The 17,171-nt window shown below is 41.3% G+C and overlaps 1 protein-coding gene across 4 annotated transcripts in view; it reads right to left on the bottom strand.

Moving 5' to 3' along the window:
* The window catches only part of LOC120536750 (transcription factor MafK-like), a 35,623-nt gene extending 19,624 nt beyond the window's left edge, over positions 1-15,999 (bottom strand). Inside the window, exon 1 of one of the 4 annotated variants that reach the window (XM_039765233.1) lies at positions 15,771-15,999. Coding sequence is in view for 1 of the 4 variants with exons in the window: in XM_039765232.1 (XP_039621166.1) it covers positions 15,588-15,589 (2 nt within the window). In the remaining 3 variants the exon portion in view is untranslated. The other 3 variants (XM_039765232.1, XM_039765234.1, XM_039765235.1) reach the window with 3 other exon arrangements.
* Positions 16,000-17,171: the final 1,172 nt, after the last annotated feature.

The raw sequence follows: 17,171 nt of genomic DNA on the forward strand, positions 1-17,171 counted from the left end.
TCTTAAGGCAATTCAATATGTAGATCAATTTGATATTTTATACAAACTCATTAATCTGGTTATATTGCATTTGAGCGGTATTACTTTAATACTCGTAGTTTCTGTTATTTTTGTGATGAAATTTAAACTTTTTTTCTATATTGAGGTTGCCCTTTTGAACCCCCCTGATATTTACTACGCGGTGAGGCATTTGTACTCCACCAACATTAATTATTTCCAGAGACATAATTTTGTCTATTTTTCCAGTGCATCGCGCACAAAAGCAAGGGAACGATGGGAGCACCAGAACTCTGCTCACATCATGTCGCTTCGTACCGCAAGCTGCAAGTAGTAAGTCTGTGATAAGCGGAATACCGCCACGCTTTCCACTCACGGGACGGAAGGACAATCCCGACCGCTTTTATATAGTAAGAAAGAAGAATAAGATATCGCACAGTCTGGAGTAGAAAATCATCTTTAACCAGAAAAAACGAAACTACAAATCCCATCGTGCATTGCAAAATGGACGGGGCGTGTGAAACTCTGCGCCTGCTTAGCACTCACGGGACGGAAGGACAATCCCGACCGCTTTTATATAGAAGGATACCAGCTTTTGGACCTCACTAACAGCACCAAAACGGTTCCAAAGCAAATAACGGATATCCCCAAAACCTCTCCTTCTTATTCCTGTCTCTCTGGTGTACCACGACATCATGTCACACTGCACACCACTTCCATCCTGATAGCATGAAGTGTGCAATCGTCAAGGCAGATTGGGGAAGGGGTATGGGCCGAGGTATTCACCCATGAAGTCGGGGGTGGGAAGGTCCCTGTGATGTCCCGATCACGTGGAAGCAATAAGGGGTGTGGGGTCTGTAATGAAGTCCTGATCACATTAAAGCCATGGGGAGTTTCAATAGAGTCTAGACTGCATTTAAGCTTGTAGTTTTGTTTCATAAAGCCTACTGAATGCACATTTTTCCACATAACCACTAACGACTGTTGAGGGAATGGGCCATGGAACTGGGATGAAGGCTTACATTTACTTCCGGTACTGAAAATCTGGAAGTGCTGGTACCCTACCAGTTCAAAAGTTTGGTTTTTGGTATACCATGCAAACTTACATGGCAATGATGGTTGTCCTTCTGGAAGGTTTCCCCAGCTCCACACTGGTTCTCTACAGCTCAGCCAGAGTGGACCATTGAGTTCATGGTCACCACTCTTGCCAAGGCCCTTCTCCTTCAGGTGTTCAGTTTCAGTAGGCAGCCACTTCTATCAACAGTCATGGATGTTCCAAACTTCTTCCACTTGAGAATTATGGAGGCCACTGCACTGTTGAAAACCTTCAAATGCTGCAGACGTTTCTTTGGTGGCCCTCCTCAGATAAGCTCTGCAGTTAATTCCTTCAACTTCATGTCTTGAGTTTTGTTCAGCTGTGGGACTGCCTATAGACAACTATGTGTCCTTCCTTCTCATGTGCAATCAATTGAATTCACCACAGGTTGACTCCATAGATAGTCAACAGAATGAGGATGCACTGAGTCAAAGTGTCCAAAAACTTGTGTCAATGGGATATTTAAATTTTATTTTTATTTTTTTAATTTGGAAAAGCTAGCAAAAATGTCTAAAAAACTTTCTTTTCACTTTGTTGTTCAGAAGTATTGAGTGTTGCTGCAACATAAACTATGAGAAAAACTGGAGGTCTCTGAATACTTTCTTAGCAGTTTCAAAATTGATTAACATAAACAAATCATGACAATGTAAAGTCCTTCATAAATGAAATATGGCCAGGGGGAGAGAGGGAGAGGAAATAAAAACAAAAGTCGACAGACTTGCTAGGGAAAGTGAACCTCTTCAGAATCCACACACAGTGAGTTATTTATTTTTCTTTTTCTGTCCACCCTGGCCATTGGACCTTACTCTTATTCTATGTTAAGTAATGTTGACATTTTATTTTCTTACTGTGTCTTTTATTTTTCTATTCTTCATTATGTAAAGCACTGTGAGCTACTTTTTGTATGAAAATGTGCTATATAAATAAATGTTGTTGTTGTTGTTGTTATACCCGACACAAGTCACAAAGCAGCCGAGTGTCCCCAACTGGACATTCTACAATTTCATAAGCACATGTTGAACAGCAGAAAATGAAGAGGACATCCTTTCATCATTCATCACAAGATTCACAGTCTCTCACATCCCGTGAACTGCAGTAGAAACTTAACAATGAAGCAGTGGTACCATGTGCCACAGCAGGATACAGAGAAAAGAAACAGAATTGAGGAAGGTCAGTAGCAGTTCACAATTCTCAAAAAGCTTTACCTTTGGACAAATGAGTAACAAACAGAGAGGCAATACAGATAGGTCCATAAATATTTGGACAGAGACAACTTTTTTCTCATTTTGGTTCTGTACATCACCACAATGAATTTTAAATGAAACAACTCGGATGCAGTTGAAGTGCAGACTTTCAGCTTTAATTCAGTGGGTTGAACAAAAACGATTGAATAAATATTGTGAGGCAACTAAAGCATTTTTTAACACAATCCCTTCATTTCAGGGCTCAAAAGTAATTGGACAAATTAAATAACTGGAAATAAAATGTTAATTTCTAATACTTGGTTGAAAACCCTTTGCTGGCAATGTCAGCCTGAGTTCTTGAACTCATGGACATCACCAGATGCTGGGTTTCCTCCTTTTTAATGCTCTGCCAGGCCTTTACTGCAGCGGCTTTCAGTTGCTGTTTGTTTGTGGGCCTTTCTGTCCGAAGTTTAGTCTTCAACAAGTGAAATGCCTGCTCAGTTGGGTTAAGATCAGGTGACTGACTTGGCCATTCAAGAATTTTCCACTTCTTTGCTTTAATAAACTCCTGGGTTGCTTTGGCTGTATGTTTTGGGTCATTGTCCATCTGTATCATGAAATGCCCGCCGCCCAATCAATTTGACTGCATTTAGCTGGATTTGAGCAGACAGTATGTCTCTGAACACCTCAGAATTCATTCGGCTGCTTCTGTCCTGTGTCACATCATCAATAAACACTAGTGTCCCAGTGCCACTGGCAGCCATGCACACCCAAGCCATCACACTGCCTGCCTCCACCGTTTTACAGATGATGTGGTATGCTTTGGATAATGAGCTGTTCCACGCCTTCTCCATACTTTTTTCTTGCCATCATTCTGGTAGAGGTTGATCTTGGTTTCATCTGTCCAAAGAATGTTTTTCCAGAACTGTGCTGGCTTTTTTAGATGTTCTTTAGCAAAGTCCAATCTAGCCTTTCTATTCTTGAGGCTTATGAGTGGCTTGCACCTTGCAGTGCACCCTCTGTATTTACTTTCATGCAGTCTTCTCTTTATGGTAGACTTGGATATCGATACGCCTACCCCCTGGCAAGTGTTGTTCACTTGGTTGGCTGTTGTGAAGGGTTTCTCTTCACCATGGAAATGATTCTGTGATCATCCACCACTGTTGTCTTCCTGGACGTCCAGGTCTTTTGTTGCTGAGTTCACCAGTGCTTGCTTTCTTTCTCAGGATGTACCAAACTGTAGATTTTGCCACTTGTAATATTGTAGCAATTTCTCAGATGGGTTTTTTTCTGTTTTCGCAGCTTAAGAATGGCTTCTTTCATCTGCATGGAGAGCTCCTTTGACCGCATGTTGTCTGTTCACAGCAAAATCTTCCACATGCAAGCACCACACCTCAAATCAACTCCAGGCCTTTTATCTGCTTAATTGATAATGACATAACGACGGACTTGACCACACCTGCCCATGAAATAGCCTTTGAGTCAATTGTCCAATTACTTTTGAGCCCCTGAAATGAAGGGATTGTGTTAAAAAATGCTTTAGTTGCCTCACATTTTTATGCAATCGTTTTGTTCACCCCACTGAATTAAAGCTGAAAGTCTGCACTTCAACTGCATCTGAGTTGTTTCATTTAAAATTCATTGTGGTAATGTACAGAACCAAAATTAGAAAAAGTTGTCTCTGTCCAAATATTTATGGACCTAACTGTATGGGCGGCTAGTTAGCGACTTGAATTGGGGAACATTAGAACAAAATAGCGAGTCTCCAGCCTGGACTTAAATAGGGAGACCTCACTGAGCATCCCTTAGAGAAGATGGTGACTCATTCCATGGTTTTGGGGTTTGGCAGCTAAAGGTTGAAACCTATTAAAATAACTAATTATTAGGAACCATTAGAAGTCGGGCATCTTGAGACTGTAATGTATAACATAAGACATTTGACAAACGGGCTTTCGGGATTGGAGACCATTCAGTCCATCAGGCTTGTTTGTTTAGCTAAAACCTAAGCCGTGCCAATATCTCATTCAGACACTTCTTTAAAGTTATCAAGGTTTCTACTTCAAATACATGCCTTGGTAGTTTGTTTCAGATTTCCTCAACTCTTTGTGTAAAGAAGTGCTTTCTGGCTTTAGTCTTAAATTCACTTCCCCTTCATTTTTATTGCTGTCCTCCATTATGAGATTCACCCTTAAGCTAAAAGAATTTTGCTGGACCTACTTAAATGAAACTTTTGAGAATTATGAAGACCTGGGCTAGGTCCCCACTCAGCCTCCTCAGCTCGAGCCTAAACACATTTAATAATCAGAGTTAGTAGGACATGTCCTGAAGTCCTGGGATTCACTTGGTTGCTCTCCTCTGCACAGCTTCAAGTGCTGTTATGTCGATCTTGTAGTGTGATGACCAGAACTGCACACAGCACACCAAATGCAGTCTGACTAGTGCATTATACTGTCTGAGGATAGCATCACTTGATTCACTGTATATTTTTACAATATCACCTGACATTTCATTTGCCTTTTTAAATTGCTTCTGCACATTGTTTAGATGATTACAATTTGTCAGCATAAACCCAAAGTCATTTTCAGAGGCCGCTTCCTGTCTCCCATAAATGCTTTGGTTAGAACAAATTATTGGAACTCCGGTCATTTAAAGATTTATATGCATACCCCAATTGTACTGGATTCACCAATTTGAAATGCATATGCTCCCAGAAAGACCCAATGGTGTTTACATTTGCACTTGTTTATTTGGAAGAAATAGCTTAGAAATCAAAGGTATGATATGGATCATTTCACACACTATGACGTAAGACAGGCAAGAAAAAAAACAAGGCAGTCCATTTTGTGAACGACAATGCAGGGGGCCAAGGACTATCAGGAATCATCCTGAGGTAGCACGCTACATACACACACTCACTCACACTCATACATGGAATATGAATTAAAAAAAAATAGATGGACATGCATGCTGTAATTTCTATCAACGTTAATTAAAGGATTAGTGCCCGAATATTGCTATGTTCTGTTCCTGGAGGAGGCGCATAACAGACATGTGTACTAATAAAATGCATTGCATTTGCCATTCCAACAGATGGCACATCACAAACATTAGCATTGCTTTTATGAATTCCATTCCAAATGGCATAAAACAGAGACATATGAGTTGCATTTGTCATTTCCTACAGATGGCACATCACAAACATTAGCTCTGCTTTTGTGTCCCACAGCAAATAACATAACAGAGATACATACATTGTATTTGTCATTCCAACAGATAGCACTTCACAAACATTTGTAGTAACACATTTTATTATTAGAAATGACATAACAGAGATGCATACATCTGTATTTGTCAATGACAGATAGCACTTCACAAACATTTTTATTACTACATGCATTACAAAATACATTTCAATAGATGGTGCATTGCAAACGTTAATGCAGAGGTTTATATTAATTAATTTGATTTCAACCCATCTTTCAAAGGTAATATAGCTAGTGCCCCATAATAAAATAATAAGTATCTGTGTGCCTCTCGTGTCTGCCCAGTTGCCATGATTCTCTCATTCCAAAACATGGAGCATCACAAATATTTTTGCGCTTTTGTCATTTCAACAGATAACACATCACAAACGTCAACAATGCTTTTACGAATCCTATACCAAACGGCATATAATAGAGACATATGCATTACATTGTGCACTGCAAACATTACTATTGAAGTCTATGTTGATTACTTAAATTTCAGTCCATCTTAGACTTGTATAACAGCTGGTATATTTATAAATAAATAAATAAAAGTGATAAAACATCCAGCGTCTGTGCCTGGGTGTAATGGTCATATAACATCCATAAAGGGATGGGAATGACAGATGAACAAAGCCATGGGACTGGCATAAGGCAGTAAACTATGTGGGCTATGTCTAGGCATCACGTCATTCGGCATCCACACCAAGGCTGGAATGTCCAACAAAGAAAGGAAACAAGAAGCACAAAGAAAGAGGGATGTAAGGGCTAGCATATCCATTAAACAGAGGTCTGAAAATGCATGAAGCAATTGAAAGAGACAGAGCTACTTTTGTACCATTAAGCCCGTTTTTATAGATGGTAATTTCTCTATGCTAGTAAAACAACATTGGATAATATTGACTCTTTGGGTTAAACCTACAGCAAAAAACTTTCCATTTCCAAATCTGGGTCATGAGGGGAGGCATTGTAACAGTGTAAATCATCCATTGACTAAAACACTTGAATTGATTAACAGGTCCACCTATCTCACTGGGCACAGACTGAAAGCAACATTGAACAGGCCTACTTGTATTATAATTTATATGCTGTAAATGCACTAGTACTGCACTCCATGTGTCTAAACTATTATGAAAAGGAAGGTCACCATAATAAAACTGGTATCTATTACTCTTTTATGCCATCATTCAGACTAACTTGGATTCGTTGGTAGCACTAACCTCTGTCCTACAGTAACGTCTTCACAGAGCTGCTTTACTGACTCTTTGTGGCAGACCTTTGGTTTTAACTGTAGTTATGAACTCATTTATAACTCATTCCACCTCACTAACAAGTCCAACAAAAATATTGCGGTACCACAGATTACCCCATTTTTAAAAATACAAGCTATGCGTCAGCATCTGCTTATTAAAGCGTTGCCTGCTCGTCCGTTGCTCTTCTTTTTTTTAGACCTCTTGCTAGTCATCCAGTGACTAATAAACAGTTTGGGAAGCACATTCTTGTACATTCATGCTGCTCTAGCAAAATGCATCAGTAGTTTCTTGGAAGTCAAACTCATCAGTACCACATGTAAGCTCTTCAATTGTTACTTTATACCTCGTTTGTTTTGTTTTTTTAATCAAATTACCTGCCAGTTGTAACTTTACACCTTGACATTTTACCAAATCAAATGCTATACAGGCTGTATAAATGTGTTGCTTCTTGGTATGCATATCTATTCTGAAGAATGCTGGTTTGACAAGAGTTATGACTGCTGGCCTGAACACAAACATTACCTGCTAACCTTGTTTGGGAGAGTTCATTCTGGCTCAGTTATGAGGCCACTTCTTATCTGCACATTTACTGACTCAGCAGTTTTCATCTCTCACATTGAGGGGTCAGGGAGGCTAAACCACCACTGTGATTTACTTTGTTGGTGGTCAACTACCTCTGCTGTATTAAAAAGACATTAGCCTAATTGAGGGTTCAAATGTAAAGCACAACAAGGGAGTCAACAATACGGAATGGCTTAGAGGGCTGTATTTACTTGCTTTGGTTTTGGCTCAGAGTAGACCATCTGTGATTATTGAACACCAGAGTGACTGTTAAGCCCAGTATCTAATCTTCAAAAAATCTACTACTCGATTGTAACATTTTTACATAAAAACATTAAGAGGAAAAAACACAAGACACACATCTGCAAATATGTGTTACAACATGAATACAAAATATAAAACCACACTGGACACACTTCTAGTGAAGCCTACTTTCAGATCATCAGAGTGGGTGAACTGAAAAGCAGAACTCATGGAGGTCCTCCAGGACTGAAGCTGCCCCCCACCACACTCACTCAGCACTGCACAGGAGGGTTTTCTTGAAGGTGGTAAAGTTGCTCATAACATCTGATCATTTTAGATTAGGTAAAATTAGGATGCCCCTAAGGGAAAATTAAAACTTTACAAAAAAAAAAAAAAATACACTTATATATTCATAGCATTGTATGGGTGGTTACCTACCAGTTAACACGTGTGGTTGGCCTACAAATCGGCAAACATACCTCTCAGTCGCGAGAAGCAGATCATAGAATGTTATATAGTTGCAGACCAACCACATGTGCTACCTCGTAGGTAACCACCCATACAATCAGATCATGTTTCAGACTACGAATGCTATGAATGTAATTAGTCTGATCTCCAGGCTGTCAAATAAACAAACCACACGTCGTGGCACAGCGTAAAGGGGCTTCGCCTCCGACGCTGACGTCCAAGGATTGATCCTCGCGAGGGGATGCAGTGGAGTGTGTACGTCTGATGAGCTCAAATAAGGGCGAAACACGTGACGCGTACTCTGCATTATTTGACAGTAAAACTATATAATACACATATACACACACACACACACATATATATATATACAAACCGGATTCCAAAAAAGTTGGGACACTAAACAAATTGTGAATAAAAACTGAATGCAATGATGTGGAGATGGCAAATGTCAATATTTTATTGGTAATAGAACGTAGATGACAGATCAAACGTTTAATCCGAGTAAATGTATCATTTTAAAGGAAAAATATGTTGATTCAAAATTTCACAGTGTCAACAAATCCCAAAAAAGTTGGGACAAGTAGCAATAAGAGGCTGGAAAAAGTAAATTTGAGCATAACGAAGAGCTGGAAGACCAATAAACACCAATTAGGTCAATTGGCAACATGATTGGGTATAAAAAGAGCTTCTTAGAGTGGCAGTGTCTCTCAGAAGCCAAGATGGGTAGAGGATCACCAATTCCCACAATGTTGCGCAGAAAGATAGTGGAGCAATATCAGAAAGGTGTTACCCAGCGAAAAATTGCAAAGACTTTGCATCTATCATCATCAACTGTGCATAACATCATCCGAAGATTCAGAGAATCTGGAACAATCTCTGTGCGTAAAGGTCAAGGCCATAAAACCATACTGGATGCCCGTGATCTCCGGGCCCTTAAACGACACTGCACCACAAACAGGAATGCTACTGTAAAGGAAATCACAGAATGGGCTCAGGAATACTTTCAGAAACCATTGTCAGTGAACACAATCCACCGTGCCATCCGCCGTTGCCAGCTGAAACTCTACAGTGCAAAGAAGAAGCCATTTCTAAGCAAGATCCACAAGCTCAGGCGTTGTCACTGGGCCAGGGATCATTTAAAATGGAGTGTGGCAAAATGGAAGACTGTTCTGTGGTCAGGCGAGTCACGATTCAAGTTCTTTTTGGAAATCTGGGGCGCCATGTCATCCGGACCAAAGAGGACAAGGACAACCCAAGTTGTTATCAACGCTCAGTTCAGAAGCCTGCATCTCTGATGGTATGGGGTTGCATGAGTGCGTGTGGCATGGGCAGCTTGCATGTCTGGAAAGGCACCATCAATGCAGAAAAATATATTCAGGTTCTAGAACAACATATGCTCCCATCCAGACGTCATCTCTTTCAGGGAAGACCCTGCATTTTTCAACAAGATAATGCCAGACCACATTCTGCATCAATCACAACATCATGGCTGCGTGGAGAAGGATCCGGGTACTGAAATGGCCAGTCTGCAGTCCAGATCTTTCACCTATAGAGAACATTTGGCACATCATAAAGAGGAAGGTGCGACAAAGAAGGCCCAAGACGATTGAACAGTTAGAGGCCTGTATTAGACAAGAATGGGAGAGCATTCCTATTTCTAAACTGGTCTCCTCGGTCCCCAGACGTCTGTCGAGTGTTGTAAGAAGAAGGGGAGATGCCACACAGTGGTGAAAATGGCCTTGTCCCAACTTTTTTGGGATTTCATGAAATTCTGAATCAACATATTTTTCCCTTAAAATGATACATTTTCTCAGTTTAAACTTTTGTTCCGTGATTTATGTTCTATTCTGAATAAAATATTAGAAGTTGGCACCTCCACATCATTGCATTCAGTTTTTATTCACGATTTGTATAGTGTCCCAACTTTTTTGGAATCCGGTTTGTGTATATATATATATATATATATATATATATATATATATAAAACATTCCTTGAATGGCCCTTAATAATACATGTGATGTTATTGTCCCACTTAAGGTTTTGTGACAGGAGAATACCCAGAAACTTGAAAAAATCTGACATCCCAATGGTGAAGCCATTAATAGCAAATGATCGGAGAGCAGGTGACTGCTTTCTAAAATCTATAATCCTCTCCTGAATTTTTTGAATGTTAAAGGTCCAAATTATGATGGCTGCACCACAGTGTTAGTAGATGGGCTCATCATTGTTTGAGGCCTATTAATGTGATGTCATCTGTAAATTTACACACACACACACACACAAAACAAACAAAAGAACTTATAATGATAATGAGTAGCTGGTATCAGTAACAGACTTGTAGCTGGCAATAAGATGGTGAGACCTGACTCGTTGCACCTACTATAAGTTTAAACATTTAAAGGCATTAATATTTGATTATGGCAGATCCAACTTGCTGTGTCTACAAAAGGAACATGCCTTTAGAGGTCTGTTCCATAAACAGATGCCCAGTTGAAGACACCATCATTCTTATTTTGAGTGCAAAACCTTTAAAAGCTGTACACATTAACTTCAACATCATTCTGGACCAAAGTTTTTAATTACCTTTCAGACAGCCTCGGTGTCACAATCCCACCTAATGCATTAACAGCTGTGTTGTTTGTTCTTCCAGATGGGTTTAAAGTGGAGAAGGACAAACAAACTGTGACTGCATTCACTACACTTTTGACACGCAGACTTATTTTGCTAAACTGGAAGAATCCTAACTCTACTCTTTTAAGTCAGTGGGAAACCGATGTTTTATACTATTTGAAATTGGAAAAAAACAAATACTCAGTTAAAGTATCTGTACAGATTTTTTTCAAAACATGGCAGGATCTAATCTGTAATATTTTAGAATAAGCTCTTAAAGCACAGAGGAAGCAATTATTTCTGTATTTCTTTTTCTTCTCCATTCATTTCTATTGGCTTATCAAACTCATCAATTTAGGTGTGTTTACAAGCCTTAAGTTTTACTCCGTTGGCCTTGCTCTCTCACTCAGGGGTGGGGGTCGACTTGTTCTCAATCCTACTTTTTGTAAAAATTGATTGATTTGTATGAGATGATTGCAATAAAATTAATAAAATTCCAAAAAAAAAAAAAGCTGTACAAAAAACTGCAGAGGACCATAACCACTTCAGACCTGTACAATATAAAAACATAATAATTATGAATCTATATATGTTATATAACAAATGACCAGTGTACAGACAGGATATGACATATTATTTAATAAATGACATGTATATACTACATTCTCCTCCAAAAACATTGGGACAATATCACCATCCATTACAACCTTGCTTAACCCTCTTCAAAGTCATGGCAGCCAAAATTTGCCTACTTATTCTTGATTATCCGAAATGACTTACAAAACAGGTCAGCATTACTGAGTAGACATCATTCTGGGAGAATTCTTGGGAGTAAATATCACAGGGCAAGGTTACAAGATTCATCAGCACAAGTGAAGAGTTCAGAACAAAATACAAGATGGCTACAAGTTTGAAAAGAGAACTACCAGCTAGAAGCTACACACCAAGAGCCTAGACCAAGACAGGCACACGCCTGACTATAAAAAGTCCTGCAATTGAGCAAAAACCAAGGCATGAGGCTGAAAGAATTGCTGCAGAGCATAGAGATAGAAATGTGTCAAGGCAGGGATCTGGAGAGGTGTACAAAAATAAATCTGCACCCCGGAAGGTAGGCAAGAGCACAGTGGACTCCATAATTCTTAAATGGAAGACGTTTCAAACAACCTCAATTCTTCATAGAATTAGTCACCTGGCCAAACTGAGCAATTGGGACAGAAGGGCCCTGATAAAGAGTGGTGACCAAGAACCTGATTGTCATTTTGTCTTAAACAAAAAAAAAATCTTTGCGGAGATGAGAGAAACTTCCAGAAGGATAACCACCACTGTGAAACTCCACTTATCTAAGCTGAATGGCAGAATGGCTAAAGGGCGCAAAAAACATCTGCTCAGGTGTTTGTATAAAGCCAGCTTACTAAACGACTCTCCGACTAAGAAAAACAAGATTCTCTGATCTGATGAAACCAAGATTGAACTTTTTGGTCTTCATTCTAAGCATCATGGTATCGCTCACCACCTGTGCAATACCAGTCCAACAGTGAAGGATGGTGGAGGCAGTGTCGGGGAGTGGGAAGGTTAGACAGGGTTGAGGGAAAACTGAATGGAGCAAAACAGAGACATCCTCAAAGAAAACCTGCTTCAAAGTGCTCTGGACCTCAGAAGGGCCAAAGATTCACCTTCCAACAGAACCCTAAGCATAAAGTAAAGACAAAACAGAAGTGGCTTCACATCAGCTTTGTAGACGTTCTCGAGTGACCTGAACCCAACCATACATCTCTGAAGAGACCTGAAAACAGCTGCCCACTGATGGTTCCCGTCTACACTGACGGAGCTTGAGAGGATCTGCAGAGATGAATGGCAGCAAATCCCAGTGAGCGGAGCTTGTCACTTCAGACACAAAAAAGACTCAAAGGCCTTAATCACTACCCCAGGCAATTCAACGAGGTCCTGAGTAAAGGGTCTGAATACCTGTCTCAACAGAATATTTATTTATTTTAAAATAAATTGCCGAAAAACTCTTAACAACCCATTTCATCTTGTTTTTCTGGGGTGTCGAGTGTTTCACTAGGGGAAAAAAAGCAATTTTAGCACAACACAGCAAAATGCGCAGACATTGAACGGATCTGAATACTTGCTGAAAGGGCATTGCATTTGTCATTCCAACAGATGACGCATCCCAAACTACTACAAAAGTTGGAAATGTGTCATTTGTTGAAATGACTAATGCAATGCATTTTACTACTAAATTAATAAATACATTACAAAATATATTTTAGTAGATGTTGCACTGCAAATGTTAATGCTAAGGTCTACAGGGATTACTAGGGTTTCATCCTGTCTTAGACGTGTAGCACAGCCAATATAACCATAAACAACCAACAGTAGTATAACTCAGACTCTTTAACGGGCTTGTTTAGCACCATCAGCACTGGAAAGGTGCTCAGTACATAAAATAAATCATAATTTGGCCAGTTTCCCTATGTGACAATAAGGACAGAGGTCCACACCAGCAGCACTGCAGAAAAGGTCATCCACCTGAAGCTAAGTACGTCTGGGCCCAACCAGTATTAAGATGGGAGACCATCTAAGAAAAACTTGGGAGTGCTACAAGAAGAAGTGTTGGTGAGGGTATTGTGGGGGGCTTACCCTGTGGTCTGCGTGTGGATCTCACTTTGCTGTAAAAATGGCACTCTCCTTCATTTGAAATATCAAACCGAAGTCCAAATTCTCGGTGGTCATAAAAGATCCCTGAACATCCTTTGTAACAAGTAGAGTGTTTCCCCGATGTCCTGGATAAATGGTTCACTTGAGCCTGGTCATTTTGGCCCACTAATCACCCCCATCCCTAACTGATTACTGTCGCTTTTATTCCTTTACCACCTAATAGCGAATGGATGGCGCAAAAAAAAAAAAGGCTGCCGTCACATCACATTGGTGGTTTCTGAAGTGGCTTCCCCCTCTAAAACGCTTTGAGTAGTGACAAAAATATAACGTCTTTTTCTAATACGCTTGGTTGGGGGCTGCTTTCTGGAAGTCGTCACTAAAAAAGAGATTTCACGAAATGGATATAAATACAAATATTGAGTACATGCGGCAAGTCTTCAGGTATTTTTGATACTACAGTCCCAAATGATCTGGATATATTTAACATGCATATTGATAAGGGGACACACACACACACATAAACACACATACGGATTGAAATGTAAACAGTATTTAGAAATCTGATACACATGTATATTCATTATATACACATACCCAGCCCGCTTTATCACACCCGCCTAGTTAACATCATCGCACCATTTCTCCTTTATAAAAAACACATTTTCATTACAATGAATAAAAACCTGCATGACACGTCCAAAGACAAATTAAAACGAGGTGAGTAACTTAAACTAAATGCAATTGAGGAAGCTTAAGTTACAACATCCATATGAATTCCTAGATCTTCAGAAATTTAAAAAGAAATGCACAAAATGACTCACGTTTATTTACTTTACACGATCTAAACCCCCAAGGATATATGCTGACAGCATTCAGTATTGTGCAATTCTTCCTTTCTTTAAATAAGCTGTTTCTAATTAATCTTGCAAAACACTCAACTGCCGTGCCGTGCCGTCCCGTCCAGGATTGGCTGCCGCCAGCCTCGGCTCCGCGTGCGCTAATTTTAAACGTTTCAGCGCTCTGCAGTTTTCCCACGTATAAAATAATCGCCGTTCTATTTATCCATGCGCACGAGGCTATGTTTGGTGGGCGGCTTCAAAGTTGACTTCAAAAATGGAAAAAGAAAAGAGAGAAGCCGGTTCTGAACAGATAATGACTCAGCACCACCACGACGCCTTTCGTCAGTTTTCCAACGACCTACGCGCAGGACCCCCGCCGTCCGGGTGGGCTGCAACTCGCCGAGACGACAGGCAGGCGACAAGGCTGGTCGATCTTTCCCGAGTCGCTCCGAAGAGGAGGGCAGTGCCATCGGAAAACGGAGGCGGGGCACCTCGAAGCAGAAGTGAGAGGTGTGTTTTAAAAACCAAAGTCTGTAGGAATAACTGCCAAACTCACAGTGATTCAGCATAAAACGCCCAACCCACGCGATTCACATTATTAAAATGAAAAGAAGACAGCCAAGGAGAAAATGAACATGTTAAAAATACTCTTCTATTGACTATTTGGACGGTGATCTCAAAATCAATGACGTGCCCAGTAAACAGAAAGCACCGCACTGGCAGCGCTCCAGAGCTCTTCTGCGCTCTGCTTTATTTTTTGCAGTTGACCTGGACCGTAGGTGCCAATCCCGGCCGGACGGCTGTTTTTCAGCGATCCGTTATACTATACTAAAAGCCATACTACTAACACAACACGCAGTGACATTTCATCTTTCGCCACTTTACGAAATCGGCAACTCCTTTCCCTTTCTCTTCAGCTGCCACTGAAGTGAAAGTTACCAGCCTTGCTGGACCCTTTTCTCGCTTCGATCACAACTATAAAGTCTATTTAAATAAATAAATGCGTCACGAGATGGACTTTTCAATCCATTGCCTTTTACGGAGACCGACCACCACATGTTATGTATCCATGATCATGTACGCTTTGCATTCGCTTGCTTTATTATTGATACTAGTGTTCCTACTGACCGGTGGGGGAGAGCACTCGCGGAAAAGTTGACATCGTAGCTTTCCCGAATTCCAAATGCTGGCCCCGTGCAGAAGCTCGTACTGATCGATCGCTGCCCCTCTCCCGCCCCGAGCGCAACCCCATTTGGCAGCCTTTCCCTGCTCCTTCCCGTAAACAAGCTCCGTTGCCACCCAGTCACATGCTCGGGACGCTTAACCGTGTTACGCGAGCGCCGCGAAGGTGAACCCTGGAATGCAGCGCACCATAAATACAAACAAACAGACAAACATACAGCACGACACCTGAAAACCAAGCACGCACATCTCAGCGGTTCGCCGTCGGCTCCTCAGCCCCAGCCCGTCCAACAGGTCGCACGCCGCGTTCCGAGCAGCAATTCGATGTCAACAACGGCGTCAGCAGCCTGACTCGCACTCCCATCTGCCGTCGCCGCCCGCGTCGCGTCGCGTCGCGCCGCACACACGAGCGGTAGACGCGGTCACTTACTGGAGCGGTAGCTGCGTAGTGAGTTGGCCGCCTCGGTCCTGAAAGCTCCGCTCCGGTTCAGGGCCGCCTTGTTTAGTTACAGTGTCAGCTCGCCTTTCCTCAATTTACTCACGACCAGGATTCCTTTCATTCATAAAAAAAAGAAATAGCCATGACGTCAGCGTCCTGGAATGAGGGCGGGTCACTTCCTCCCCTCGCGCCTTTGCGTGCCACGTGACCTGGAGGGGGCGGACAGAGCATGCGGGGCGGAACAGTAAAGCCGCGAAAAGAGACATTTTTGTGAGGGGCAAAGAAAAGCGACAAGGCCGTTGAGAGAAATGGATTTGGCGGAGGATTCCTGTTGCAATTCAGAAGTGTTTTGGTGCAGTAATTTTAGAAGTGTGGATTGCTTTGGGACAGCTTGTCTTAAACTTTACTAAGGATCAATAATGTATCTATTGAGCTAGCTTAGCTATTAGCTTCTTCTTCTTCTCGAGTCCTTAAAACCAGAACCGTTGGTGGCATGGTTTGTCCAGGAATCGGCAGATCAGGAGGTGTTCCATGGTGTGTCTTTCCCAGCAGTCACACAGATCGCTGTCAGTGTATCCCCACTTGGCTAATATGGACTTTGGATCTGCCAGTCCTGGTATGCAGGTGGTTAAGGCTTTTCCATAGTGGCCAGTCTAGGTCACCGCCAGTGGCTACCAGTTTGGTAGCGGTCATCACATGCCAAAAAATTCTAACCTGTGTTTAATGAAAGCTTGCGCTACATTACAGGATGCCTAAAACCGAGTCAATGTCCTCTACATCTTGGCTGGCTTTGCTCCCCCCGACATAAGAAGAAATGTAGCGAGTAAGCAGGAAAACCTAAAGCAACTACAGGTCCTCAGACACCCACTCTACGGCCATATCAATGTCGCCAAACGCCTCAAATCTTGTAAAAGCTTCATGCTCGAGAGACCTCTAGACTTGACAGCAACAAGGTTGGACTTATAGAGCTATAAGTTAAACAAATGGGCTTGATGGACTGAATGGTCTCCTCTTGTTTGCCAAATTTCTTGTTCTATAGAGTCAAAAACATTGAATTTTTTTTCCAACAAGAAAATGTTAAGTGCAACAGAAATATGTAACTATCAAAATGTCACTAACAGATGGCACGCATCAGCTTGTTTCCCGACTGGGTCGGACTGGGGACTCTTACCCAATACAATGGGGGGTGAGAGTGCAACTTTGAGTATTTTCCCATCCATCATGTTAGATGGCAGTGTCCCTGGATTCCCACAGGGCATGCTGGGAATTGGAGTCCCAGAATTGTAGTCCTGAAGTATTAAAATGTCATTAACAGATGGCACGCATCGACTTGTGTCCTGACTGGGTTGGAATGGGGACCCTTACCCAATCCATTGAGGGGAGAGAGAGCAA

Source organism: Polypterus senegalus, chromosome 10 (genome assembly GCF_016835505.1).
Source record: "Polypterus senegalus isolate Bchr_013 chromosome 10, ASM1683550v1, whole genome shotgun sequence".
NCBI lineage: Eukaryota > Metazoa > Chordata > Cladistia > Polypteriformes > Polypteridae > Polypterus > Polypterus senegalus.